Source organism: Grampus griseus (genome assembly GCF_964374135.1).
Source record: "Grampus griseus genome assembly, chromosome: 5".
Taxonomy (NCBI): Eukaryota; Metazoa; Chordata; class Mammalia; order Artiodactyla; family Delphinidae; genus Grampus; species Grampus griseus.
The window spans coordinates 142,779,487-142,807,050 of NC_138998.1; the positions used below are offsets into that span (position 1 = coordinate 142,779,487).

General features: G+C 60.4%; 2 protein-coding genes across 4 annotated transcripts in view; one reads left to right on the plus strand and one right to left on the minus strand.

Annotated features, from left to right (window-relative positions):
• COL18A1 (collagen type XVIII alpha 1 chain) overlaps positions 1-1,711 on the plus strand; it is a 97,421-nt gene extending 95,710 nt beyond the window's left edge. For all 3 annotated transcript variants that reach the window (XM_082655682.1, XM_082655680.1, XM_082655681.1), the window contains 2 exons: positions 285-400; positions 1,279-1,711. In XM_082655682.1, the coding sequence (XP_082511808.1) occupies positions 285-400; positions 1,279-1,492 (330 nt within the window). In that variant the 3' untranslated portion in view covers positions 1,493-1,711. The remainder of the gene's footprint in view (positions 1-284; positions 401-1,278) is intronic.
• A 2,976-nt stretch (positions 1,712-4,687) lies between these two features.
• SLC19A1 (solute carrier family 19 member 1) lies at positions 4,688-25,510 on the minus strand. Its single transcript, XM_082655683.1, has 6 exons — positions 25,479-25,510; positions 21,470-21,708; positions 16,643-17,411; positions 16,373-16,565; positions 13,444-13,585; positions 4,688-5,494 (listed from the first exon to the last, which is right to left on the minus strand). Exons 2-6 carry the CDS (start codon positions 21,656-21,658, stop codon positions 5,270-5,272), a joined length of 1,518 nt encoding a protein of 505 aa, XP_082511809.1. The 5' UTR covers positions 21,659-21,708; positions 25,479-25,510; the 3' UTR covers positions 4,688-5,269.
• Between the last annotated feature and the right edge of the window lie 2,054 nt (positions 25,511-27,564).

Below are 27,564 nucleotides of genomic sequence, written 5' to 3' on the forward strand. Positions count from 1 at the left end.
ACTTGGGTGTCAGTCCAGGGCTGGGCGTCCCTGCACTGGTGCTCTCCACGGGGACGTGTTCCGTGGCTCCTTCCGCGAACGGAACCACGTGCTCTCTGGATGCGCCGAGCGCCTGTGTTCCCTGGGACCAAAGGCGCTGGACTCGCTCTGGCCCAGGGTCCAGGGCTGGGGGCGGGTGCCCCGCGTTCCTGGGAGAGGGCGGGAGGCCCCTTGGGGGGGCGTGGGCCGCTTGTCCCTCTGGCAGGAGCTAACCAGAGACGGGATGACCCCGCTTCCCTCCGCAGGATGAGGTGCTGTCTCCCAGCTGGGAGGCCTTGTTCTCGGGCTCCGAGGGCCAGCTGAAGCCCGGTGCCCGCATCTTCTCTTTCGACGGCAGGGACGTCCTACAGCACCCCGCCTGGTAGGTCCGCTGTGTGGGCGCAGCAGCTCGCGGCCTCTCGGGATGCAAGAGCCCTGAGCAAATGGGCGACGCTCCTGGCTTTGAGCTTCCAGGCTGACCCAATCCTGGAACACGCTCGCGGCTTAAAACTCCCCAAACCCAAAAGCACAGGAGGAAGAGTAGAGCGTCGTTTGCGGTGTTATCTGAAACACCCTCACCTGGTCTGCTTCCCCGGGCAACTGCCCCCAACTTCCTGCTGGGGAGACAGGCTCCAGCCCCCACTGTCTGTCACATAAACATCACAGCGAGTTACTTCTATAAATTCCTCAACGTGGAGCCTCTGGGTTGGAGGACACGCGTGCCTACCTGACACGCTGGCGGAAGTCGCTAGCTTGCCCTCAGGTCGGCTTCACGCGCATCGTGCCCCTGCTTGCAGGTGTGAGGCCCCTGTTCCCCAACACTCGGGGGCTTGGGCTCAGACGAGCCCGCGTCCCTGCCCTCACCGAGGAGCACCGCCCAGGGCCGTGCTCCGGCCCGTGGGAGCCTCGGGCAGGGCTGTGGGCTCCAGGCCTGCCTCGTTCCCAGCGAGGAGGCCACACCGACACGGGCCCTCGAAGCCAGGCCCACCCAGGCCCCGCAGGGTCAGCCCTCGAGGTCACTGGGCGCTGCTGGCCAGGCTGTGCCCCCAAAAGCAGCAGCAGGACGGGGTGTGATCCGGGAGGCCGAGCGCCCAGGACGAGGTTGGCCTGACTCCCGGCCACCCGAGTCCCTGCCCTCCCAGCGGCCCCCGCATCCTGCAAAACCTCCGCCTTTGGGAGACGCCCTGTCCTGCCTGGTGTGGCCTCCAGCGTGGGGCGGGGGTGGCCCCCGGTGAGACTGACGGCCACTGCCTCTTGCAGGCCCCAGAAGAGCTTGTGGCACGGCTCAGACCCCAGCGGGCGCCGGCTGACGGAGAGCTACTGCGAGACGTGGCGGACTGAGGCCAGGGCGGCCACGGGCCAGGCCTCCTCGCTGCTGGCGGGCCGGCTGCTGGAGCAGAGAGCAGCGAGCTGCCACAGCGCCTTCATCGTCCTCTGCATCGAGAACAGCTTCACGGCCTCCTCCTCCAAGTAGGGCCTCTGCTGGCGCCACGGACGGCTGGACGCACAGACAGAGGGCCGGAGAAGAGCCAGGCGGCAGGCAGGGGAGCGGACACGCCCTGGCCCGCGCGGGGAGCCTCTGCTGGCGCCCAGGGCAGGGACCTGGCTGGGACACTTTCCTGTATGGTTCACGTTTCATGTAATCCTCCAGAAATAAAAAGAAGCCAAAGAGTGTATTTTTTAAAAAGTTTACGACAGCCTGGTGCCCAGACTCCCCCCCATCCGCCTCCCCCCCAGAGCCTCGGTGCCTGTACTGCCCTCCTGGCCCAAATCAGACCAGGGGGTGGACCCGGCCCATTTAGGCAAGAGGAGAGGCCTCCCGGGTGCCGAATGGGGCCCCCAACCGCCCGGGCAGGTGCTGGTGGCTCTGTTTCCTGCCCAGAAAGCCTTGTGGCGCCAATGCCAGGCCTGTCTGCAGGGCAGCCGCGACGAGGCGCTGGGGCCTCCCTCCTGCCCTCTCTCGAGCTGGCCGGCCCACTCTTGGGCCACGCGCGGTGCCAGGGGAGACCACCTCCTCTCAGCCTCTGGCAGCAACTCCCCTGGGTGCAAGGTTCCAAGCTCAAACCCCCCCCCCCCGGCACAGCCCCGGGGCTCCTGGTGCTGCTGTGTGCGGCCAGCTCCACCACGTGGGCCCGTCTGCGGTCCTCTCTGTCCCACTCTGGCTTCCCGTGTCCCCTGAGGTCCCACCGGCACAGAGCCTGGCCCGGCCCGGACTGTACTGGGAGAGCTTTTTGGGGTCCATAAACCAGCACCGGGTCCCTGGGCCCAGACCTCACACCGGGCACTCCTTCCCTGACTCCAATGCCTGACCAGCTCTGCCCAGCAGCATGTCTGGGGACCCAACTGGGCCCAGACCCAGGCTGCCTCAAGTCCTGGGTCAGACCTGCCTCCTCCTGAGCTTGGCACCAAGGCCCTGGGTTCACCTTTGCAGGACAGAGAGGCAGAAGCCCTCGGAGGCAGAAGGCCACACGTGCCCCCCGCCAGGACAGAGCCCACAGGCTGCCCAGCTGAGCCCCGGGACGGGCGAGGCCGCACGGAGGGGCTGGGCCGTGTTCACAGGCGGGCCACGCGTGCTTGGGCCCTGCTCGCCACTGTCTGTAGCAGCACGTCTTGGGGAAAACCCACGTCATTGCCCTCCTTGTGGGAGGAGTGAAGGGGACATTTGCGGGTGCGCGCGGGCATCTCCAGGGGAGCTGGCGGGGTGGCCCAGAGCCCAGCTGCCCCAGGGTCCGCTGTCCAGGCGCTGTGACTGTAAACCGCAGGGGCTGGTCCTGTGAACTGTGTCTGTGGTTTCCAAACAGGCGCCAAATAAAAATGACCATTTACACTGACACGTGGTTTGCAAGCAGCTTTCACTGTCATGAGTCCTCGGGAGTCTGTCCTGGACGGCCCGGCTGGCCAATCCTGCTACAGGAGCACAGGTGTGCACAGGTATACGCAGCCGATGTATACGGATACACACAGGTGTGCACAGGACACAGGTGTGCAGATGTACACGGATGCACACGAACACACGTGGGTTCCCAGACGCATGGTCGTCCTCCAGTACCCATGGGGGGTGGTTCCAGGACCCCCTCAGATACCAAACCTGCGGGTGTTCAGGACCCTTGCATACAACCTATGCACGTCCTCCTGTAAGCTTTAATTTATCTCAGGTTACTCATCATACCTAACACAAGAAAAACGCTATATAAACAGTAGTAAATACAACGTAAATTCCATGTAAATAGTGGCTGGCACATGGCCAATTCAAGTTTTGCTTTTTGAAACTTTCTGGAATTTAGAAAAAAATATTTTCAATCCACAGTTGGTTGAATCCTCAGATGCGGAATGCCCGGATAGGGAGGGCCACCATGGGTGTGCGCTGGTGTACATGGATACACACACGTGTGCAGATACACACATCTGTGCATGGGTGTACGTGGATAAACGCAGAGGCACATAGATGTGAGTGGATATACATGGTGTGAGACACACGTGGGTGTACACAGATGTACACGGGTGTGAGATACACGTGGGTGCACATAGATGTACACGGATGTGAGATACAGGTACACATGGATGTACACAGCTGTCCATGGATGCCACAGGCGCCCCACACCTTTCTTCTCTCTCAGGGTCTCCCTGGCAGTGGCCAGCAGCCTCACAAGCTCTTCGGAGCCGGGTAGGTGGTCCGGCCCCGGCCCCCGTGCCCCCCACAGCTGTGGCAGATGTCTGAGCCCGAGGGGCCGTGCACACTGCACAGAGCAGGGGCTCAGTGGTGCCCCAGGAGCTCGGGACCAGGGGTGGCAGAGGCTGAGCGGGGGGACCAGCGCCTGTGCGGAGGCTGCAGGGGGAGCGGGCGGAGGCGGGAGACCAGGGCGCTGGGTCGTGCTCACGGCGGGCACAGAGCAGAGCCCTGCCTCCTGGGTCAGTAGCCAGAGGCGAGCCTCCTCCACCCATCGAGCCCCGCCAGCTCCCTGAGCATGGAGGGGGTGCTGCCCCTTCCCAGCAGCACCCTGGGGTCGGCTGTGGTGTCTTGTGCGGAGACGCCTGGGGACCATCTGACCTATCTGACCCCCACCAACGGCCGTGAGTTGAGTCAAGCTGCGTGTACAGCCTCTTCCTTGACCCTCAGGGTGCCCCGAGACGCCTGCTCACCCAACCTGACCTCGGGGGTCCCAGGGGGCAGCCAGCTCAGCCCCTCCCCCACCAGGCGTCCTGCTCTGAACTCGCAGCCGCGGCCTTTCCTGGAGACCCTGGGTGAGGGCCGGAGGCCGTGGGAGGGGCTGGCTTCAGCTCAGGACAGGGGGCAGGGCTGGGACCCTCTCGACCGGATGGATGCGTGGAGTCAGGGGTCCCCTCACTCGGGCTGTGCGTCTGCTTCACGTGCCTGGGGCCGAGCAGACGGTGTCACGTGTCAGAGGAAGCATGACCGGCTCTCGGGCCTGGTGGCAGTGCCCAGGTGACGTGGGCGAGTCCCCCGGGGGCTGGCGCGTGAGCGGCCCCCACCACCGGGAGCGGGTCAGCATCCACCCAGCTCCGGATCGCAGGGCAGAGAGGACCTGGGGTGAAGCCCAGAGCGGAGGAGCCGGTGCTCCCGGGCTTCCACCCGACGGAACCGCCACCCCCAGCGCCCCGCTTCTCCCCCAGAAACGAGCCAGAACAGGGTTCTCATTTTTGTCGGGTTTTTTCAAAAAAAAGGAACAGCATCGTTTACAACGAAAGCACCTGGACACCTGCAGACGCCACAGTTCAGCCACAGGCTCAGGAACACGGCCCCACCCCAGGGCCCGGGTCACCCCGCGGGCACCAGGTCCCCTGGGCTTGCGTCTGGGACCACCTTGCCATTTCTCCGGGACAAGGGGGTGAAAGCAGGGAGGTCTGGCGTGCACCTGGGCCCCCTGCACCGGCCACGTGTAGGCAGGGACAGCAGAGCAGCCCCCAGTGGCCGGGGGGCATCCCCGGCAGGCCGCGGGTCACGGCCAGGGCGGGAAGCAGGGCTGAGGAGTGCCCCGCTCGGGGTGAGCCGAGGACGCCTCGTGGAGGCTGGAGGCCCCCGAGGCTTGGGTCTCAGGGACAGGGCACCGGGGGCCCGTCAGTCACCAGCGCCACTATCTGACGATGTGGACGATGCCGGAAACCTGGCTGCCGACACCCAGAGACAGGCAGCTGCTGGGAACGTGTCAGCTCTGAGGTCAAGGCCCAGGCCCGCTGCGTCTGGTGTCAGGAACCTGGCCGCCCACCGGCCAGGAGAGCAGGTCGGGCGGGGTCAGGCCTTGGCCTCGGGCTGCTGCCTCTGCTCCCCCACGGCTCGCACGCCGTCCTCTGGGGCGGGCCCGTCCTGCGCGGCCGGCTCCCGCATCGGACTCATCAGCTCCTGGGCCGGCGGCGGGGGCTGGTGGCGGCCCTGTCGGAAGTGGCGCAGGCCCGTCAGCAAGGCCGCAAGGACATAGGCGACAAACAGCACCAGGAAGTACACAAAGTAGACGAGGAACTGGAACAGAGAGGGTGCAGGTGAGGCGGGCGGGGCACCCAGGGGTCGTGGAGGCCGGAGCAGGGCCCAGCCTCCACCCACCCAGCGGAGCTTCTGCAAATCCAGCACTTCTGCGCCTCCGCCACCTGCCCCGTAGCACTCTGATCACCTTGTGTGACAGCAAATGTGCCCTTGGCTCTGGGGCCAAGTCCTCACGGAGGACGCCTGTGCGGGCAGAGGCTGGTGGAGGAGAACAGGCCGCCCAGGTCTCCCGGCCCCCGCAGCCCCCGCGGCCCCAGGGAAGTGCAGCCCTGCACCCCGGGGCCAGTGAAGCTGCAGAGCGGTGATGCCCAGCACACGGGCAACTCCCCCCGATTCTCAGACCGCAGCGGCAGGGGGGCCAGGGTGGTCTCCTTCGCGTGTGGGCCAGACGAGCGTGAGTCCCGCCCACGGCCCCGGAGCTCAGCTGCCCCGAGTGGCCTCCCCGAGAACCCCTCAGCACTGCGTGCTCAGCCCTTCTGGGAAAGCTCATTTTCAGGAGCAAAACCAGGAAATGAAACGTCGGGGACTTGGCTTCCGGGAGGATGGAGCTGGCGTGACTCGCCTGTTCCTCGCAAGTACGATTAGAACCCTGGACACTGCACAGACAACGCACAGAAGGTGACTCTGAAGAGTGGATGGGGGCAGACTAGCTGGGGCCTCGGAATCCAAGGCGCACCACGGCAATGTGTCCCCTGGGCTGCTTTTCTTTCTGCTGCAAAGTATTTTTAAAGGAAGCAAAGAAGCCCACAAACCAGAAATACCAGGAAACACAGAAAAAAACACTCAACAAAAGCAGCTCCACCCAGCAGGACAGGACACTGATGAGTGGGAGCCCCGCTCCTCCAGCCAGACCCCACCCTCGTGACCCAGGCTGCACACCCCCCACCCCCGTCGGGTGGTGCTGGTCAGGGCCCAGTGGGAAGCTGGAATGTTCACCCCCATAGGGACTACATGCAAAGCCTGGACTTTCACTCCCCCCAGGTGGTGCTCCCCCTCCCTGACGAGTCAGGACTTTCACCCCACCCAGCCACAGTGAGAATGCTCCTCCCCCACCAGTGTCACTGGAGGCCGCGTGGGGAGCAGTAATGAGGCAACCATGGCCCTCCTGACCACTGCAGGCCATGTGGGGAGCTGGCACTCCCTTCCTTGCCCAGCAGTAAGGAGAAGCCCCACCCCACCCCTCAGCGTGAGGAGGGCTGAGCGGGGAGCCTAGAATTCCACCCCACGTGGCTATAACGAGGTGCGTGCCCCTAGTCCTCCGCTAGGCTGGTGTCAGGAGAAGCTAGCTAAAACAGAAGGAGTAAATGAGAGCCAGAGTCTCAAAATATTATAGCCAAAATGTACAGGTTTCATTAAAAAAAAATCACTCAGCACACTTACAACCACACAGATCTCTAAATGAATGAGATACAGTCAGCAGACACCCACACCAAGATGACAGAGACGTTACAGTTATCTGAGAAGGATCTTAAAGTGGTCATCGTAAAAATGCTTCAACAAGCAACAACAAACATGCTTGAGACAAACGAAAAAGTCTCAGAAAAGAAACAGAAGGGATAAAGGAGAAAAGTTACAATTGAAAAATATAATCACCAAAATAAATACTCAGCAAATGGTCTCAACAACAGAATGGAGGGCACAGAGAAAAGAATCAGTGAACTGGAAGATGGAACAATAGAAATCACCAAATCTGAACAACAAAGAGGAAACAGATGGGGAAGAAAAGCAGAGCCTCATTCTCCAGGGGACAAAATGTAACACTGTGTCATGGGTGTAAAATAAGAAAGGAATGGGGCTGAAAAGGTACCTGAGGAAATAGTGACTGGGAAAGCTTCCCAAGTTTGGCAAGGGACATAAACCTATGGATTCAAGAAGCTGGGAGAACCCCAAACAAGACAACACCCCCGAATCAGACCAACACACACCATATTCAAATTTTTGAAAGCTAAAGACAAAGAAAAAGGAAAACTCTTGAAAGCAGCCAGAAAAAAAAAAAAATGACACCTTCAGGGAAAAATAATTAGAACGACAGTGGATTTTTCATCAGAAACCAGGAAGGCCACAAGGATATGACAAATTTTTCTCATACTGAAAAATTCAGGAATGAAAAATAAATCAAGACATTCTCAGATAAAGAAAAACTAAAAGAACAATTTGTCACTGGCAGACCTGCCTTAAAAGAATGCTTAAAGGAGGTTCTCTAAACAGAAAGTAAATGATAAGAAACTTGGAACATCAAGAAGGAGAAAGAACACAGCAATCGAAATTGTGGGTAAATAGACTTTCCTTCTCTTCAGTTTCCTAAATGTTTGACAGCTGGAGCAAAACTTATTATCCTATCTTAGGTGGCTCTAATGGTATACAGAAGAAATAAGTAAGACACTTGTACTTAAGCAGTAGAGAGAGAAGTGACCTAAAGGTGGTGAGATTTCAATACTTCACTACAACTGGCCATTTAATACACAAAGCAACCATCAAAAAAGTTACCATGAGAGATACACTCAAAAATACAACAGATAAACCAGAATGAAATTCTGAAGAATCTGTAAATAATCTATGAGAAGGCACAAAAAAAGAAAACAGAAACAAAAGGCGGAGAGAATAAAAAGAAAACAAAAACTGAAATGGCAGACATAAGGACTAATACATCAACAATTACACTAAACATAAAAGGTCTAAATAAACCAATTACAGACAGATATTGGCAGAGTGGATTAAAAAAACATGACGACAACCATATGCTATCTACAAGAAACTCAGGTATAACAATATAGTCAAGTTAAAAGTAAAAGGATGGAAGATAATATGTCATGTAAACATTAACCAAAGGAAAGCAGAATGGCTATATTAATATCAGGTAAAGTAGACTTCAGAGAAAAGAAAATGACCACAGGCAGAGAAGAACATTATATAATGATAAAAGGCTCAATCCACCAAGACATCCAGTGTATGTGTATGCAACAGAGAGCCGCAAAAACGTGAAGCAAAAACACGACAGAATTGAAAGGAGAAATAGACAAAGTCACTATTATAAATGGAAACCTCAACACCCCTTCTCAACAATAGGCCAGACAAAAAAATCCATAAGCATAGAGAAGAAAGCAATACCACCATCGACTATAGGACCTTATTGATATTTATGGAACACTCCACCCCAAAACAGCAGAATTCACATTCTTTTCAAGCGTACATGGAGCTTATAACAAGATAGACCATGTCCTGGCCCCCAAAACAAACCTCAACAAATTATAAGAATTGAAATAATACAGATTGTGTTCTCTGATCACCATAGAACATAATCAAAATAGAAACCAATAACAGAAAGATAACAGGAAAATATCAAAACACTTGGAAAATAAACAACACATTTTGAAATAATCATAGGTCAACCAGAAAGTATGAAAGGAGATAGAAATACATAGAAATGAATGAAAAAGAAAATACAACATATCAAAATCTGTGGGGTGTAGCTAAAGCAGGCTGAGAAGGAAATGTATAGCAATAAATGGAAATATTAGAAAAGAAGAATTCTCATACGATTTATCTAAGCTCCCATCTAAAGAACCTAGAGAAAGATGAGCAAAATAAATCCAAAGCAAGTAGAAAGAAGGAAATAATGACAAAAGTTCTAGCCAGTAACAGTAAGGCAAGAAAAACAGATAAAAAACACTAAAAAAAAAAGACCTCCGAGAACTAATAAGTGACCTCAGCAAGACTATACAAGGTTAACTCACAAATATCAGTGTATTTCTTATACAGGCAGACCTCAGAGATATTGTTCAGTTCCGAACCACCGCAATAAAGTAAATATTGCAATAAAGCAAGTCACACAAATTTTTTGGTTTCCCAGTGCATATAATAATTATGTTTATGCTATACTATAGTCTATTAAGTGTGCAATAGCATTATGTCTAAAAACAACAGTGTGCATACCTTAATAAAAATACTTTACTGCTAAAAAATGCTAACTGTCATCTGACAATGCAGGGTTGCCACAAACCTTCAACTTGTAAAAAAGTCAATATCTGTGAAGCACAGTAAAGTGAAGTACAATAAAATGAGGTCTGCCTGTACTAGCAGTGAACACCTGGACTCTGTTATGAACTGAACCGTATCCCTCCAAAATTCATTTGTTGAAGCAACTGAACCGTATCCCTCCAAAATTCATTTGTTGAAGCCCTAAGCCCCAGTGTGACTGTATTTAGAGATGGGGCCTTTCAGGAATGATTAAGGTTAAATGAGGTCATGAGGGTGGGACCCTAATCCAGTAGAACTCCTTATAAGAGAGACACACCAGGAGTGCACACGCACCGAGGAAAGACCACATGGGGACACAAGGAGAAGACGGCCGTCTGCATGCTGAGGAGAGAGGCCTCAGGAGAAACCAAACCTGCTGACACCTTGATCTCAGACTTCCAGCCTCCAGACTGTTAGAGAAAAAATTTCTGCTGCATAAACTACCCAGTCTGTGATATTTTGTTACGGCAGCCCTAGAAGATTAATGCAGACACCAAAATTATAAATACAGTATCATTTACAATTGCTCAAAAAAAAATGAAATTCTTAGGAATAAATCTAACAAAACATGCACAGCACTACAGTACTTGCATGTTGAAAACTACAAAATGCTGAAAGAAATCAAAGTTCTAAGTAAATGGAGAGACATACCATGTTCACAGGTTGGAAGAGTCAACATAGTAGAAGATGTCAGTTCTCCCAATATTGATAAACAGGCTTAATGCAATTCCTAGCAAAAGCCCAGCGAACATTTTTGTAGATATACACATGATTACTCTAAAATTTATAGGGAAAGGCAAAGAAACTGTAATACCTAAAATAATTTTTTTTTTAATTTCAAAGTTGGAGGAATCGGTGTACCAAATTTCAAAAACTTACCACCTAGCTACACAAGCAGGACAGTGTGGTGATGGAGGGAGGGTAGGCACATGGCTCAACAGAACAGACAGAGAGCCCAGAAACAGACTCATGCAGTGGTGGAAAGCAATGCCGTCTTCAACAAATGGTGCTAGAGCAACCAGACATCCACAGACAAAGGAATGAAATGTTGTAAGCTTCACACCTTACACAAAAATTAACTCAAAACAGGTCACAGACTTAGATGTTGGGGAAAATCTTTGGGACCCAGGGCCAAAGAGTTATTATATGTGACACCAAAACTAAGATCCACAAAAGGACAAATGAATAAATCAGATCTCATCAAAATTAAAAACTTAAGTTGCAAACAACCCTATTAAGAAGATGAGATGGTGAGCTACGAGCAGGGAGAAGCCTTTGCAGAGCACACATCCAACAAAGGACTACTACCTAGAATACACAGACATTCTCGAAACTCAAGTGAAAAAACAAAGAAGCCAATTAGGAAATGGGCAGAAAAGTGAAGAAACACTTCACCAAAGAGGATGTACAGATGACAGCTGCACGTGGGGAGAAGAGCGTCACAGCCACCTGGGAAAACGCAAATGGAACCACAGGGACCACCAGCCCTCCACACGGAATGGCCGAACAGAAACGGTGGCCACACTGAACGCTGATGAGAACGTGGGGAACCCGGATCCCTCAGGCAGGCCAGTGGGAAGGTAAAATGGTGCAGCGACCGTGGAAAACAGTCTGGCAGCCACCACGTGACTCCACAACGGTACTTCAGGGCATTCATCCAGAGAAATGGAAATCTGGGTTCATACAAAAAGCTATAAACAAATGCTTAGAGCAGCCCCCAACCGGATAAAGCCAGGGCTCTTGGCGGTGAGTGGGTAAATGAGCTGTGGTCCAGCCACTGCGGAGCCCCATGTAGCAAAGGGCCGGAGTGAAGTAGCCACGCATCTCCAGGACTTGGGCTGAGTGGGGAAGGCAATCCCCACTCACAGCTGCAGGGTCCCACTCTCGCGATGACGACGCTATAGAAATAGGGGGCAGACCGTGGTGGCCAGGGGTCGGGGAGGAGGCAGGGTGGGGGCCCGGCGTGGCCGCAGGGGGCAGGGAGGGATACTCCCGTCTCGACTCTGCGCGGTCCGTATCCCGAGAGTGCCCGCACCGCAGAACTGCAGGACGCGACCGGTGGGGAGGCTGGGCCCGCACCAGGTACGTGGGTCTTTGCATCACCTGTTACCCCACAGGTGAGTGTGTGGTGACCCAGAAGTAGAGTTCAACTTAAAAGACCAGCCAGCCCAGGCCAGCTCCCTGCCTGCTCCGTGCTGCTTCCCACCACCGGTTCTGCCCCACTCTCGCTACCCGGGACGGAGGGAGGGGGCACCCGGAACACCATGTGCAGGGAAGGTGAGTAGGACGAGCCGGGGCGACTTTCCTTCTGGACGCCACCAGGATTTCTAGCTACCAACCAACCTCTAGAGTTACCTTTTAACCAGGAAATTAATCCAGCAGGAGAAAAATCAATATATTGTCAGCTTGATCCAGCGTGGCCAGAACCTGTCATGTGGAAGGGGCTGGGGCCAGGTCAGGCGAGGAAGGCCAGCCCCTGCCCCCCGCCTTGGGCCCTCGGAAGCCCCGCTGCCCAGAGCCGGGACACCCAGGGCTCCAGGGACGGAGAGGCTCCCCCAGGTGCTGGGGCCCCTCCCAGGCCAGCTGGACGGCTGCCAGGCAAGGCCCCATGGAAAGGCCAGGGGACAACATGCTCCCCTGCGAGGCCACCGCTCTGGGGGAGAGGCCTCCCCCGGAGGGTCCCCGGTGAAGGAGGCCCCAGCCCGCCACCTCTGGACGACAGGCCTTGTGCTCTCCGGACAACCCCTCCCGCCCACCCCGTAGGTGCAGCGGCACATGCGCCTGTGGACCTGAGTCCAGCCTGGCCACCTGCTCAGCCACAGTCCCCAGTGTTCAGCCTGGGGTGGATGGGGCAGTGTCCCTGGAGGGCCCCACTGGTGACCAAGGGCCAAGACCTGCCTGCCCATGTGGACACGAAGGACCAGAGGCTCTGATGCCCTTCACCAAAATGGATGTCCAAACCCATCCAGAAAGCCAGTTTCTGAACAAGAGGGTCTCTCATGCCTGGGACTTCCTTCCTGGCCAGCTTTGGGGTCACCAAGGCACCTCGGACGGAGGGCTGGGACTTCCCCACGGAGCCGAACAAGCCCCAGGGAGGTCTGGGCTCCCAGCAGATGGCGGCTGTGTCCCACAGGCAGAGGGCGGGGCACGATCCCCGGGGGAGCCCGGTGACAATCCCTCCCACGGGACCATCCTCTGGCTAATTCCAGCTCACTCAAGACTGGTCCTGCCCTGGGTGAGGCCACTGGGAGTCACATGCCCGAGTGGTCCCCAGTCTCACAGCGAAGAGGAATTCTCAAGTTCTTCTTGGAAGACCGAGGACCCGCCTAGGACTGGATGGAGGAAGGGGACGGGAAAGGGGCCAGCAGGCGCCAACGTCAACCCCACGAGCTCCACTCTCTGCTGCCCTCCGCAGAGGAGACAGACAGCTGTCACGTGAGCCAGGACCCATCACAGGCAGGGACCTGAACGAGGGCACAGGGAATGCTCGGCCATGCCTCTGTCCCTCCTGGAACCTCAGCCAGTGCAGGGGGCGCCCAGGGCCGGTGAGAGCGCCTCCAGAGCGACCTGCACCCAGGCCAGCCTTGGAGGCCCCAGAGGTCTCGCCACACTCAACCGCGCATGCCCACCGCACTGCCCAGACGCGGGCAGCACTTACAGCCCCAAACTCAGCCCTGGCGGGGAGCCGCACAGGCCGGACTGTGGCCCCTGCCACCTGGCCCTCTGACCCCTCCCTCCCTGCTCCCGCTCAGTCCAGGGGGTCTGGATGGAGACGCCCCACCCTCAGCGGGTCTGTGGTCTGGGTCCCGGGACAGGCAACACCACTGGCTGCGTGGCCACGAGGAGGCCTGGCCAGGACATGCCCCAGAGCCTTCCCTCCTCAAGGAAGTGAGCCCAAAACGGGGGCTCACCTGAGAGTGGACCGGGAGGCCCAGGCCCCGCTTGTCGGAGACAACGAGGGTGATGATGGTCTTGAGGACAGTGGCGAGGAACGTGTTGACTCCGAAGACAAGGGCGCGGAGCTCTTGAGAAAGAGAAGACGCGATCTGAAAACTTAACGGGGAAGCGGCGAGGTCAGACCCCGCTGGGGGCGAGGTGCACGCACAGGCGCAGACGGCCCAGGTGCGGGGCAGCGCTCCCGGGGCCACCGGGAACAGCCGCGAGGCATAGGCGAGACCCGCCCAGTGCCCAGGCTGCCCACCGCTCCGGGGCTGCGTCCTGACCTGGCACGTCCTCCTTCAACGACTCACAAAGCGAGTGCAAAACCAGGTGCAGAAGGCAACCTCGGGAGATGCTTGAAGTCTCCTGGTGACTCCAGGACAGAGTAAGTCATAATCGCTACAGGGTTCCCCAGGAAATCAGCCTCACGAGAGCCGGGCATTAACAGACGGGGCACTGCACGGACAGAGTACGAGGAAAATTCCGGGAGTAAAGTCCTTTGTCGTTAAATGATTCAGTAAATTACAGAAAGAACCGTAAAACAAATAAAGAAGGCAAGAGGAATTAACGCTCAGAGCCTGCGGTGCTCGGCAGAGAAATTAACATTTGAACGTACTTCCAATTAAAAGCCCCAAAGTGCCTTTAAAAAAAACAGAAAAAACTGATCAAGAAGTGTCAGTTCTGAAGAATAAATGAACAAAAATACCCAAGAAGCCTTTACAGAGAATGACCGAGGAGCTTCTGCTGGGGCTCAGGGGGAGGGGGCAGTACACGAAGTGCAAGGATAACAGTCACGTGACAAACGGCGCACTAACTAAGAGAAGACAGCGGTGGATCAAAGGTCCCTGACGGCAGCTTAACTCCCGGGAAGCGGGCGCTGGGCCAGGTCCCGCAGGCGCGGGCAGAACGCCACACCACACACACAACTGATTCAGGTAGTGCTGCGCGAACTCCGAGAGTCGGATTAAAGCAAACGGTAACACGGCAACACATAACAAAAGGCTCCCGTCACATGTGGTAGAGGTAAGCGCACTGCAGATAATCAGGAAAAAAGAAATCCCAGCAGAAAAAGAAGCCACGGGTATAAACTGGGCAGGACACCGGGGAAAGGCAACTGGCCCGCGGGCCGCCCTCCACCACCCGCAGGGGCTGTGTGCCTGCCTGGACAGCGTCTGCGACATCTCTGAAACCCCCTTCCAAAGCGCGTGCCCTCTGACCTGGCCGGTTCCCTTCCAGGACCCACCTGAGGCCATTATCAGAATTTGGGAAGAAAAATGTAGGTGGCGGGGGGGGCTCCCATGTTGTCTGTCACGGGAAGATATCAGAGACAGGGGCCTTATCGCCAGGAGGACCGACGACAATGCCCGCTGACATGGAGCCCCGTGGTTACGAGGGGCAGAGGTGCACAGTGACCCCGGCTCGCTCCAGGAAGCCCAACACCCACGTCAGCCACGGGGCCTGGGGTCTGAGGGGGTCTGCTGTCTCCTTCACGCCTTTCTGCCTCACATTTGACCTTTTCTGCATCGTACTGGATCTTTCTACCACGAACATCTATGGCTTTTACAATTAACAAGAACACATGAGACACTAAGTGGTCCTGGGAGAAGTGAGGGAAAGACACCCACGGCCCTGGCGCCTGTTCCGGAATGCTGACAGTGACGGTACAGGTGGGACGTTTCCAGGTTGAGTGTCAGGAGGGGAGGACACAGCATCCAGTGTGCACGGAGTCCAGGCCACAGCCATGGCCACACGGGCAGGGGGCATTAGGAGCAGAAATCCAGAGAGCAGGGCTAGGGGAGTCGGGGTGTCTGGGCAGCACTGACCCTGACGGGGAGGAAAGGAAGGACGCAGCCCAGGGCAGGAGAGGGACGCTGGGTGCCGGGCGCTCCTGTGAGACGGCTCAGGGGAATCAGGCCACCACACCGCGGGGCAACGGCTGCAGAGGGTCAGGAGTTCGAGGACACGCTCTGAGCTCAACACCAGGCAGGGACAGATCTCGCTGGGCGTGACCGGAGTGGACAGTACAAGTGGGGAGGGAGGTGCCCCCAGGGAGATGGGGCTCGGAGGGGAGCTAGGGCCAAACAGCTGGGGACAACGACAGGCCACCTGCCAGGTGCAGGAGGTGTAAGCATGTGTCCTGAGCATGCGTGCTGTGTGTGGCCTGAGGGCATGTGACAGTGTGAACACGTACGGTGTGAGCACGTGTCTGGGGTGAACACATGGTGTGCGTGTGCAGCCTCGTGAGAGGTCCAGCTCAAAGGGTGTACGAGGGTGTCAGAAGCCAGCGAGATGCGGGCTGAGGAAGGTTCTGGAAGGCACGGGCGGTCGGCAGGCAGCTCCCAGGATGTCCCCGGGCCAGTGCTGCAGCATCCCCAGGAGTGTGAGGAACACAAGGGCGCCAGGGGAAGGGCTCCCCCGGGCAGAAGGCAAGCTGGGTCACCCAGTCACTCTTGGGCTGTGGGCCACCGTGCCCAGCAGCGGGAGTGGGAGGCGATGGGAATGACCCAGGATGGGACAGCAGGGCCAGGAGACTGGAAGAAAGGACTTCCCGAGGTCCGGTCCCTGTGGACACCGTGGCTCAAGAGGGGAGCAAAGGGGATGCCCACATGGCTCCTTGCCCAGCCCTGCGATCCCGGTGGCCAGGACGGGGCATGCTGTGGACAAGCAGGGCCCTGGCTAAAGGCACCCAGGGCTCACGCGCCTCCCGACGTGAGTGACGTGCCAGCACACCTGCTCCACGCTGCCCAGCACATACCCCTGCTGCTACCCATGGAACCTTCTGGAAGGAGGCCTCTCGATACACACAGCACACGACCCTCCAGCTGCCCACCCTCGGCTGCAGTCTTTCGGGACTCTCCTGCCAGCAGTCCCACGTGGCCACCCCGCACCAGCCCGACTCACGTGGCGATGGGCACCAGGAACTGGTAGGAGCCACGGAAGAGCACAAAGGCCGAGTAGCACAGCCAGATGCTGCTGGTCCTGTACATGAGGAAGACCAGCCCGGCCTGCAGCACCGTCACCACCGCGATGATCAGCTCAGCCCACAGCGCCCACCGGATCTTCACGAAGCCGGCGGCGAAGGAGGTGATGGCACCTGGGGAGACAAGACGCGTCAGCGCCGTCCTCGGCCTCACGGGTCACCGCTGTCTGGGTGAGGCAGGCGGGGCGTACCGAGCAGAGTGGAGGCGGCGTCCGCCCCGCCGTTGTAGACCCTCGTGGTGTCCGTGGTGGGGTTGACCACGTTCCACAGGATGTGCACGTAGTAGACGATCAGGTAGTAGCCGGCGGAGTTGAAGACCCACCAGAGGGACCAGAGGCGCAGCTGCGGCAGCCGCGCGGTGCGGCGCAGCTCGCGGAGCATGTGCGTGAGCACCGAGTCCCGCCAGGAGGCCGGCAGCCGGCCCAGCTTCCCACCCGTGGGCTGCCCTTGGCCCAGGTTCATCCGGTCCAGCTCGGAGGGCGAGGCCCTGGCACTCGCGGGCGCTCCGCGGTTGAAGAAGAGGCTGCGCTCGGGGCGCTTCAGGAAGAACGTGAGGACCAGACTGAAGGTGAGGAAAGCCAGCGAGATGTAGTTGAGCGTGGAGAAGGGGACCCTGCCCATCGTGACCAGCAGCTGGCCCAGCACGGAGCTGGTGAAGACGCCCAGCAGAACGGAGGCCCGCGAGTAGCCGGCCATGCGCTGGTAGCAGGCGGGGGGCACCAGCGAGAAGATGTAGGAGGAGTAGGCGATGCGGGCCGCCATGGTGATGCTGAAGAAGAACTCCATGAACTGCATGTGCAGCACGGACGAGCCGAAGAGCAGCAGAAGCCACACGGACACGTAGCTCAGGCCCTGCAGCACAAGCATCGGCTTGTAGCGCAGGTAGTCGGTCAGCAGGAAGATGGGCACCAGCACTGCCAGGTAGGAGTAGGACAGCACGGGCGTGATCTCGTTGGTGACCTGCGGGACGGCAGGCGTGTGACCCCGAGCCCCGGGAGTGCCCGGCGCCCATCACGTCTACTGGGCTTGGCCGGGTGCCTGGGAGCCCCACCCGGACCCCACGCACCCCTTTAGCACGGCGCCCCGCCAGGACTACGTGGGGAGCGCCGTCCTCCAAAAACGTGCAGCCCGCTAAGACTGTCCAGGGCAGCCAGGGAAATGGAGCAAAGCACAGCCCGACCCCCCGACCGTGCTCTGCCCTGACCCCATCTCCCACGGGCGTGCCTCTCAGACAGCAGCTCGGTGCTGACACACGCAGAGAGCTGGTAAGTACGCTGAAAACAGTCAGTAACTACGTGCTAAGCCATGCCGATCCAGGCCTGTTTGTTTCTAACGAAATAAAAACATGATACGATTTCACCTCAAGTCTACCGATACAGAAAACAGAGCTGTGGCCAATCTACACTCATGCTGGCCGCCAAGGAAGGCCTTCAGTGGCCGGTCCCACTCGGTCCCAGGGCACAGGGGATGCAGGAGAGGACCGGGCCCTCAACCCCCCTTTGCCAGGCAGGACTAGGGGGATGCGTCCATGGGACCCAGGACTCCCGGCTCCACCAAGGGAGCTGCCCGCAGCCTCGGCCACTCAGCTCTCCACTCAAAGAGGGCTGGCCCAGTAGGACCCTCCCTGCTGGGCACACAGGGCAGAAGCCAGAGCCACAGACCCACTTGGGATGACAGCCAGCTGTGCCCCTGGCCGCCCAGGAAGGGCCATCCTGGACCCACCTGGGCCCAGCCCCCAGCAAGAGCCCCAGCTCACGAGACGCCCAGGTCCCTGGCCTTGGCCCCTTCCTGGGGGATGGACACGGGAGGCACCCTGTGCTCAGAGCCTCTCCTGAGGCCCCAAGTGGGTTTTCAGCAGGTGGCCCCTCACAGGAGTTGCACCAGACCCCATCTGACACCTCCCAGGGGCTCCGACTGAGAGCCCCACCCAGGGATTCCACCTGACGCTGCCCAGGGCCCGGCCATGGCTCAGACCAGCCAGGTGAGCACCAGGTGAGCCTCGGGCCTTGCTGGGCTCTCAGAGCCTTTGGGCTCCCTTGGGTCCTACCTGACTCAGGGCGCTAACCTTGACTCAGGCCTGACCACCTGCTAACACCATGGGGCGATCCCTGCACCAGCCCAGGGGGCCCTCAGCCCTGCAAGGCCGGCAGGCACCGAGGCCCGCTTCACAGATGCTGCCGAGGACCCGGGGCCGAGCCCAGGCCAGCACGTGGGGCCCAGCCAAGCCCACTGCTTAGCGGCCGGCTCACCTGCGAGTTTCTGCAGCCCTCGCATCTGTGCACCCAGGATGTGCCACCCGAGCAGCCAGCCCCAGGGCAGCGCTTCCCAGTGTGCCCAGGACCCCGGGCTGGCACGCACACCCCCCACCTCCGGGGCTCCCCTGCCCAGTGGCCTCCTGCACCACACGCCCACCAGAAGCCATGGCTGACCCCGAAGGCCGTGGTCCCCCGAACACCGAGCACTAATGCCCCAGGACAGTCCAAGACGGCATTGGTGCAAGTCCGTCCCCGGGGCAGGATGAGTAATCAGCGCTGGTCCCAGAGGGGTCAGAGCCTGTTTACGGAAAATTCCTGGAACATCAAACCATCCCTCAGTTAGCTGACGAAACCTCTTGGCAGACGGCTTGCACAGCTGCAAGGGCCACGGGGTCAGAGCCGAGGGAGACCAGCTGGTCTTTCCCTCCCGCCGCCGCTGCCCACACTTCTCAGGCTGGGCAAGCACACAGGCCAGGTGAGAGGCTGACCTGTGTCACACCTGTGAAGCGCTGGGAGCACGGGCACCCACCAAATCCCTGGGGCAGCTGGCACGAGGACAGCCTCCTGCTGGCCTCGGTCCAGCATCGCTGGGCCACGTTCCCAACACCTCGATTTGGACGGGCCGGGTCCAGGCTGATGGGCAGGACGTGGGAGCTGGGCCCAGGTCATGACCCAGGTGGCTTCAGGGCAGCAGCTGCTCTGAAGTCCGGAGGCCTGGCTGGGGCCCCACAGCAGCCAGGACCAGGATGGGGCGCTGCGGCCCTGAGGACCGGCAGGACCAGGGGAGCACGGCAGGGCCAGGCCAGGCCAGAGGGCACCTGAATTCCAAGAGGAGCAGCCCCTAGAGTCAACACCTGGCAGCACCCAGAGGGGCACCGAGTCCTGCCTGATGGGGAGGGAGGACAGGACAGGGGCCGTCACAGAGGATCCCGCCAGCACGGCACGGTCAGCCATGGGCTTGGAAGGACTGCTGTGTGAAGCGCCCTTCACACAGCAGGGGTCATGATGTGAAGGGCAGGGGTCATCATGGAGGGGGTCGGGGCCTGACCCAACCCAGGCAGCTCAGATGAAGAGGAATCACAGGCCCAAAGGCGCAAAGCAAAGCTCGCCCCTCCCGGAGGTGCTCCACGAACCAGGGGCGGCGGCACGCGGGGAAACACTCAGCACAAACCGAAAGGAAAATCCGGCAGAGTTCAAAGGCGAAGCTGCGGCATAAACGGACACGGCACGCGGGGAGGCGGCCAGCGCAGACAGCAGAGGCCGCGCACGCGGGGAGGCGGCCAGCGCAGACAGAAGCCGCTGCCCACAGCGGTGGAGCCCGCCGGGCACAGGAAGGCAGACGCCCGCAGGGAGCGGGAGACCGGCCGAGGCCTCGCTCCAGGGACAGCCAGGAACACGGGACAGCGGCAGACGTCCAGGAAATGCACGCCCAGCAGCAAGCTCTCCCATCCATCAGATGGGCAGCAACTCAACAGCGCCCCGCGGGTGCTGGCCCGAGCAGCCGGCAGCAGCCTCACGCTGCAGGGGGTCACAGCAGGAGGCCACCAGCAGCAGCGTTTCCCCCAGGGACGAGCTGGAGACCCCGGAGACCCCTGGGGCAGGGGCGGGCAGGCCCTCTGTTTGAGGTTTGAGGCCCTGCATGCAAGCTGGGCAGCAGCAGCCCGAATCTGTGTGGGAGGGCCACAGACCCACTGTGCTCTTCCCAGACGGGCCTCTGCCATCCTCTGGTCACGTCCAAGGCCTGCTGGGTGGCTTAATTTCTGCAACCTACTGTTTAATCAGTTACTGTGTGAGCTAAGAGGGCAGGTGGGGGGAGTTCATGACAGGTTTTCCTTCTTGTTATTTTCACGGAGCTTCCCACTCACTCCTACGTCATCTCCGCAGTGGAAGACAGCCCCTTGCAGAACAGAGTGGTGTCCAGGGAACTGGCCAATCAGTGAGCGAGGGATGTGCCAGGCCGGCTGCTCGAGGGAGGCCCCCACCCGGACTCACCTGGGAAGTGAGCCCTCTGGCTGCAGTGCTGGCCGTGCGGTCAGACACAATCACACACACACGGCTTTGAGCCTGTGCACGCGGCCCGGGCACCCTGGTGTGTCCATTTTCCAAGAGGACTACTTTGAGGGAACAGGACTCATCTGCACGGCGACTCCATGTGGCTTAATTCTGGGGTCGGTGAGGGGTTGGGGCCGAGCTCTGGGCCAGGGAGAGGCAGGGGCTCCCTGAAGAAATCAAGTGGGAGCCAACGGGGGCCAGCGACAGGGGCTGTGGAGGCCGGTGGCCGCCCTGGAGGGGACAGACGGGGCTGGCGGGCCGGGGCCAGGTTCTGGGGTGGCGGACGGGCCTCAGGCAGGACGAGCAGGTGTGGTGACCACGGCCCTGACCGTGAGCTTCATCAACCAACGGCCTCTGAGCCCTTTTGATTTGTTTTATTTTATGGAGACAGAAACAGGGAGGGACACTGCCTGTTGCTGCTTCTACTACATGTTTGACCCCAGAAACTCCCATCGGGTATAAGCTTATTAGTCAGGTTCCAATGAGATCCTTTGTCCTTGTTCTGAGCAAAAGGCCAATTCCTTCCGTAATCCCTTTGGGCAAATAGGCCTCTGCCGGAAGCAAGGGCCCAGCGGGCGGGCGGGGGCCCCCTTGCGCTCTCCCCTCAGAGGCCCACGGCAGGCATGGACCCCTCTGCCGGACCCGCCAGCGCCCGCAGCCCGAGCAGCCCCCGCACTCCGGCCCACCCCGCCCACACGCGCACCCACGTGCCTGCTTCTGCGTGAAGTTCTTGTCGGGGCCCAGGAGGTAAGGCGTGATGAAGCTCTCCCCGGGTCGCATCTGGGCCATGAAGCCGTAGAAACAGAGGCAGAACACCAGGCTCCACCAGGACTGCAGCTTGCGGCCCGGCCTGGGCTCCGCCGGCACCTGCTTCTCCACCTCCGGGCCGGAGAGGGCCATGCTGCCCAGGTCCCCGACGGCCCTGCAGGAGACCGAAGGGGACTCTGTACCTGGGAAGGAGAGCCAGAGTCAGGGCAGCTCAGCAGACAGCCCGCAGCCCTCTCCCACCCCCGGAAACTTGGCTGCAAAGGGCTCCTCCCCCTGTCATTCAATCGGGCTCAACCTCACAAGGTGGAGAGGCCGCAGCCCCAGCCCCAGTCCCAGCGCCGTGCTCTAACCTGGAGCTTGTGACGATCCAGGAGCCCGGCCCAGCCAGGCCGCACTGTCACCACTTCTGGGGGCTCCAGGGCTGCGGCTCCCACAGGGTGGCTGCCAACCACGTGGGGCCCATAAACGTTAAGTAATGAGAACTAAATGCAATTTAAGATCCAGTTCCCCGGGGACACTGGGCTCATCTCACGTGCTCACAGCACTGGCTGCGGGGGTGCTGGGCTGCGTGCACCTCCCCCGCAAGGTCTGACGGCCTGGTCCTCACTGTGTCCCAGCCCCAGGCGTGTCCAAGTGCCACGCCCAGAGGAGAAGCAGTCGCGCCCGCGATGGCCCAGAGGACGTGGCAGGAGGAGGACCTGCCGGGCCAGGCACACACCAGACCACAGTCCAGGAGCGGGGATGGGGGCAGAGAACCCCCAGGGGCCACCGAGGGCAGAGTAAGACTTCACCCCAGCACCATGATTTCAACACAGGCCTGGCCCTTGCTCAGCAAGGGGAACTACGACAGTCAGAGCCCGGCTGTTCTTTCCTCCTGTGTTTCCTTCTGAGACCGAGGGAAAATGGGGGGCTGCTGTGGGACAGCAGTAAACCCCTGATGAAGCTGCGGCTGGCAGGTTTGTTTGTGAAGCTACAATGAGGGGCAGGGTACGGGTGAGGGGGGCAACAGCGGCCCAGGAGTTACAGGGTCCTAGGTCCCAACGTTCTCAAGGGCCAAGCAAAACACCAGCTAGGACGGGGGCTGGAACCCGGCCCCTCCCCCGGCACCCCTCCCCCCGGGAGGTGTGGTCCCCCAAGAGCACACAGGCCAAATGGCTCCAGCAGAAAGACTCTGATGTTTGGGGCAGGGGGTGCACACACGGCCCCCCACTCCAGCCCCAGGAGTCCCCCAAGTTCACTCTCCCGCTCCCCGGGCGCTGCCCCCGGGCGCCAGAGAAATGCACGCTCTCCGCCAGACAGGCACCCAGCGTGGGGCGAGCAGCCGAGAAGTTACAACGCCCGTGGTCCCCAGGAGCGCCCCCCCCGCCCCCAGGGGCCCCTGTTCTCAAAGAGATGACACAGGCTTCCCTACCTGGCGTCCCCGAATCCCGGGGCGGAAGTCTCAGATACCAGAACCCCGCAAGCTCACCAGCTTCTTCTTTCTACTTCCTGGACTCCCATGGCTTCTGAAACCCCAAGGCGGTGCTTCTGAGACTGCAGTGAGAGCTTGCCACAAGTGTGTCTGAAGGTTTCAGACACACTCCAGGACTCTGCACCCTGACACGGCCCCCAGACACGCCCAAACAGGTGACCGAGCACGCAGGGAGCTGCTGCCTCGGGATTCCCAGCTGGTCACCGATAAGAGTTCCGCCTCCAGCATTTCAGGCCAACACCGCAATCCCGCCTCCACCGACACGCAGATGGGCCCCAGGGCCCCAGCACCCAGCCCTGAGGGTCCCAGGAGTCCTCCAGGGTCACAACACTGTGGTAGACCACCGCCACCCCCAGAAGCAAGGACATGCAAGGGTCCACACCCTGCAATGGCCAGGGAGCTGTGGGAGGGGGGTTAGGGGTGGGGTGGGGGGGGTTAGGGGTAGGGGGCAGTGTCCGCTGACACCCAGGGAGCAGGGCTGAAGGACGGGGTTTACATGGGGTCTCAGGGAGTGTCCCACGAGCTGCGCCCCCCTTCCTCCCAGCCCTACCCCTACAATCTGGGGACACTGTGCTCAGTGCTGGAGTCCCTCACCTTCCTCCTGAGTTACAGGACAGCTGGAAGAAAGGAGGGGCCTCCCCCAGCCAGCAGGGAGAAACCCAGGCCTCCTCTGCTCTTGGATCACAGGAAGCAAAGGGCCAAGGGCTCACCTTGGGCTCACGTGCACACGGTCTCGCCTCTGGGCTGCAGCCCATTGGCTGGCGCATCTCCCAGGCTGCACAGGGAGCCTTCTACCCGCTGTCTCCACAAACATCTGCTCAAGGAGCCCCTGAGCCTCAGGCCTGCCACCCAGCAGGGGTGGCCGAAGGCAGGCAGGCTTCTCACCGGGGCTGGGAAGGGCCATCACACGCGCCAGAAAGAGAGACTCAAACTACCTCTGTGCTTCTCACTCAGCCCGGGCGCCAGGGACCCGCTCTCCAAGGACGTGAGTGAAGATGCCGCCCTGGACAAAGGCAGCTGCCTATCCTAGGAAACCTCTGCCGCCCCGTGGCGGCCCAGTGACCCCTGGGGCCAGCCTCCCCCTGCCCCGTGCCGGGGGAGCAGACACAGCAGTGAGGATGCCAGGAAGCACAGAAGGTGCCAGACCCACGGGGCTCCCTTCGGAAATGGCCACTTTCATTCCTGCTTGACGTTCTTTCCTGAGCGTTGCTTTAAAATCTGTCCCTTCCACCCACATAAGGCTCTCCTCCAACTTCTTGTGGGGGGCACAGTCCTGGGCCTGCCCTTCACCAGCACCCCTGGCTCCCCGCGGTGAGGGGGCCCCTGCAGGGGCACCCAGGGCAGAACTGCGGGGAGGGGGCCGCGAGGCAGCGCTGACCTCTGTCACCCGTCACAGGCGGAAACGCCCCTACAGGCCTCACTGAAGAGAGAAGGGCCAGGCCTCAAGGAGCCGGCACTGCGGCCGCTGCGGGACCACCACCCGGGGCCGTGAGCAGTGGCACTGATCCGAACTACAGGGACACCCGCCACACCAGGCGGGGCCCACTTTGGAAGGTGCGTCCCTCCCACAGTCTCCCACACTTGGCTCCGCACCACCGGACGCGCTGCCCAAAGCTTCCAAAACGAGTGGAGGGCTGCCAGCTCATGGGCCCATGGCCGGACCGCAGGGTCACGGGGAGCTGCTTGGCCCCATCCCGGGAGCAGCAGGGCCCCCGGGAGGAAAGGCCACCTGTACTGGGGCCTGGGATGGGGGTGCAGAGGAAAGGCGGACGCGGAGCAAGGTTCTCCCCTAGCGAGGCTGGGCCCCCAGCAGGGAGCTCCGAGGACTCCGGCTCCGGCACTGTGGGCAGCCTGGGAGACGGCTGCTTCTGCATGCATTCCGGAGTTCCGAGCTGGCCCCGATTCCAGCCTGTAATCTGAGACCTGCGGCCGGGGATCCCCACGTGGCAAGGAACCCCACGAACACACGTGTGTGCCTGGCGGACACCTGGACACTCAGGACAAGTGTTTCGGATAGGACCCGGGGGACAGCTTTCCTCCCGGAGACGTGTAGAACGTCCCACTGTTCTGGACAGTCTCCAGCGCTGGGCTCCAGCCGCGCCAGGAAGTGTTCCAAGGGGAAGTTGCTCACAATTACAGACTCCAGGCGCAGGAAACGACAGTGGCTTGGCTGGAGACCAGAAGCGCACCGGGGGCTTCTCCACAGGCCCGCGCGGAGACCGAAGGTGACAGACGCTTGGAGCGTGCGCCTGGGTTCCCACATGGGGCGAGGCTGCACGTGGGACTCACCGCCCCTTCACTCAGCGCCAGCGCCCCCGCGCCCAGCCGGGCACCAGGGGCCCATGCGCCTGTGCTCTCCCCGGGCCCCAGAGCCACCGGCCCCCGTCCACCCCGACACTCGGAGAGCGAGCAGCCCCGCGCTCCTCCCGCAGCCCCCGGTGCTCGCCCCCGGAGCTCCTGCAGACAGGGGAACCCCACTACCTGCGCGCTCGCGGCCTCCGCTGCTTGGCGCTAGAAGGGACCACACTGCCCACAATGCCCCGCGGCGGCTCGCTTCCGGGAGGCTGGGGGTGGGGGCGCACCTGGTCCCGCCCCCGCCGCACGTCACCGCGGACAGCAGTTGCACGGTCTCTGACACGCGCCCCACCGTGGCACCCGAGGTCCCCGCGGGACGGGCGCAGCAGCCCCGCGCGCACGCCCCGCGCCCCGGGACTCGGGGCTCAGTCCCCACCCCAGCCCATCGCGTCGCCGCCCCCGATCACGCGCCTCTGGCCGCCCAGCGCAGGCTACTCCCCGTGCGTCCAAACGCCCGGCCGCACCCTCCGGAGCCCCCTCCCGAACTCCTCGCGCACCCCTGGCGCCTACCCCCGCAGCGCCTGGCTCTGGTCATACTGATCACAGCTCGGGGTTGTGCTGGAGGCCTCCGGGAACGGACCTGGACAGAGACGCGCCCCCCGGCGCCCCGCAAGCTGTGACCGCTCCTCGACGAGCGCAGATCCCCTGACTTCTGCACAGCCTGTCCCGCCGCCACCCTGTGCCTTTTCTTCTCGGTTCATTCATTCTGAGATGTTCCTTTCCTAGCCAACCCGCAAACTCAAGCCAGGGACGTGGGTCACTGAGACAGCAGGAGACAGGACTGTGGGGTTGGAAGGGGCACCCTCCCCCCACGCAGCCGTCTGTACGGATCACCCTGACCCACACTTGCTCTGGTGGTTGACTGGGGACTCCAACGAGGCACAGACTGAGCTTCCCCGAGGGAGGCAGAGTAAATTGGGAGAGGGGCACAAAGACAAAGGAATGGACCAGAGGTCTGTTTGGACCTAGCAGAAGGTCCCCTGGAGGGATCCCAGGAAGGCGACAGGCCAAGGTCTCTCCCCGCTCCTCACGGCAGGACCGACCCCCGTGGACTTGACCTGTCTGGTGCAGTGAGGCCCGTGAAAGTGAGGGATGCCGGCCTCTGAGTCATGGCAGGGAGGTTGCAGGTGCCCAGGCTGTGACTCTCAGGCTGGAGCAGTGGGAAGCAGCCCCTCTGGCAGCCCCACTGCTCCCCACTCCTCTCTGCTGGGAGGGGGAGAACCCGGAAGGTGGCCTCACAACCTCAGAAAGTGACTTCGCCCTCCCGCTGCCCTAAAGGATGGCACAAAGGAGCGTGGCCACGGGGCACCCAGCACCAGTGAGCCATTGCCATTGGCCAAGTCTGGGAACTGGCCCAGACCAGCAGTGTGACCCCTTGGGGAGCAGGACGGACAGCACCCTGGGACCGGGACAGGAAGGGTGGGCGCCCATGGCACACACAGGTGTGCACAGGTGTGCAGAGAGCAGCTGCCCCTGAGCAGGCCCACAGTGAGGATCGGCGCTCCGTCCCCCAAGTCCCTCACCCGGTGGTCTCTCTGGCATGTGGGCATGCGTGGAGCCCGAGTAACAGAGCCCAAGCCTTGCTGTGATCCCTGGCCACACAGAGCTCAGGGCTCCTGCATTAGCTGGGCCCGGGGCGGGGTGGGGGGTGTCACTGGCCCGAAGGGGTCTTGGGCGGGCTCAGCCCAGCTGGGGCTGCAGTGTCTGGCTGGGCCATGGTGCCCAACAGCACCCCATCGGCATTGTCACCAGGAGGCCGCTCCTCCACGGGAAGAGGGAAGGGCTTCCAGAGTCCAGGATGTGATCCTGCTGCCAGGAGCAGCCCGGACGCCAGGGCACGGTCCCAGAGGCCCCGCAGGTGCAGCTGGCTGGAAAGTGGGATTGCCAAGCGGACATGCAGAATCAAGTGGCCTGGGGCGAGCGGCCATTTTGGAGGATGGATCTCGCGCTTCAGTCATCGTAGCTTTAAGTGGTTCTCTTGGCTTTAACAGTCTATTCGTCAGATGTTTACGTGCCGGCTCCACGCAGGATCGGGGTAGCTGCCGCGGGGGTCGCAGAGGGAGCAAGAGCTGGTCCCTGGGTGGACCAATGGTCGGGAGGGGTCAGGATGGGCCCGGCGGTGCTGAACCACAGCCTCACCAGGCTGCAGGCTCCAGTCATGCCTACTCACAGAAATGTCCAGGGTCTACTGCCCCACGAGACCCCCCCCCTC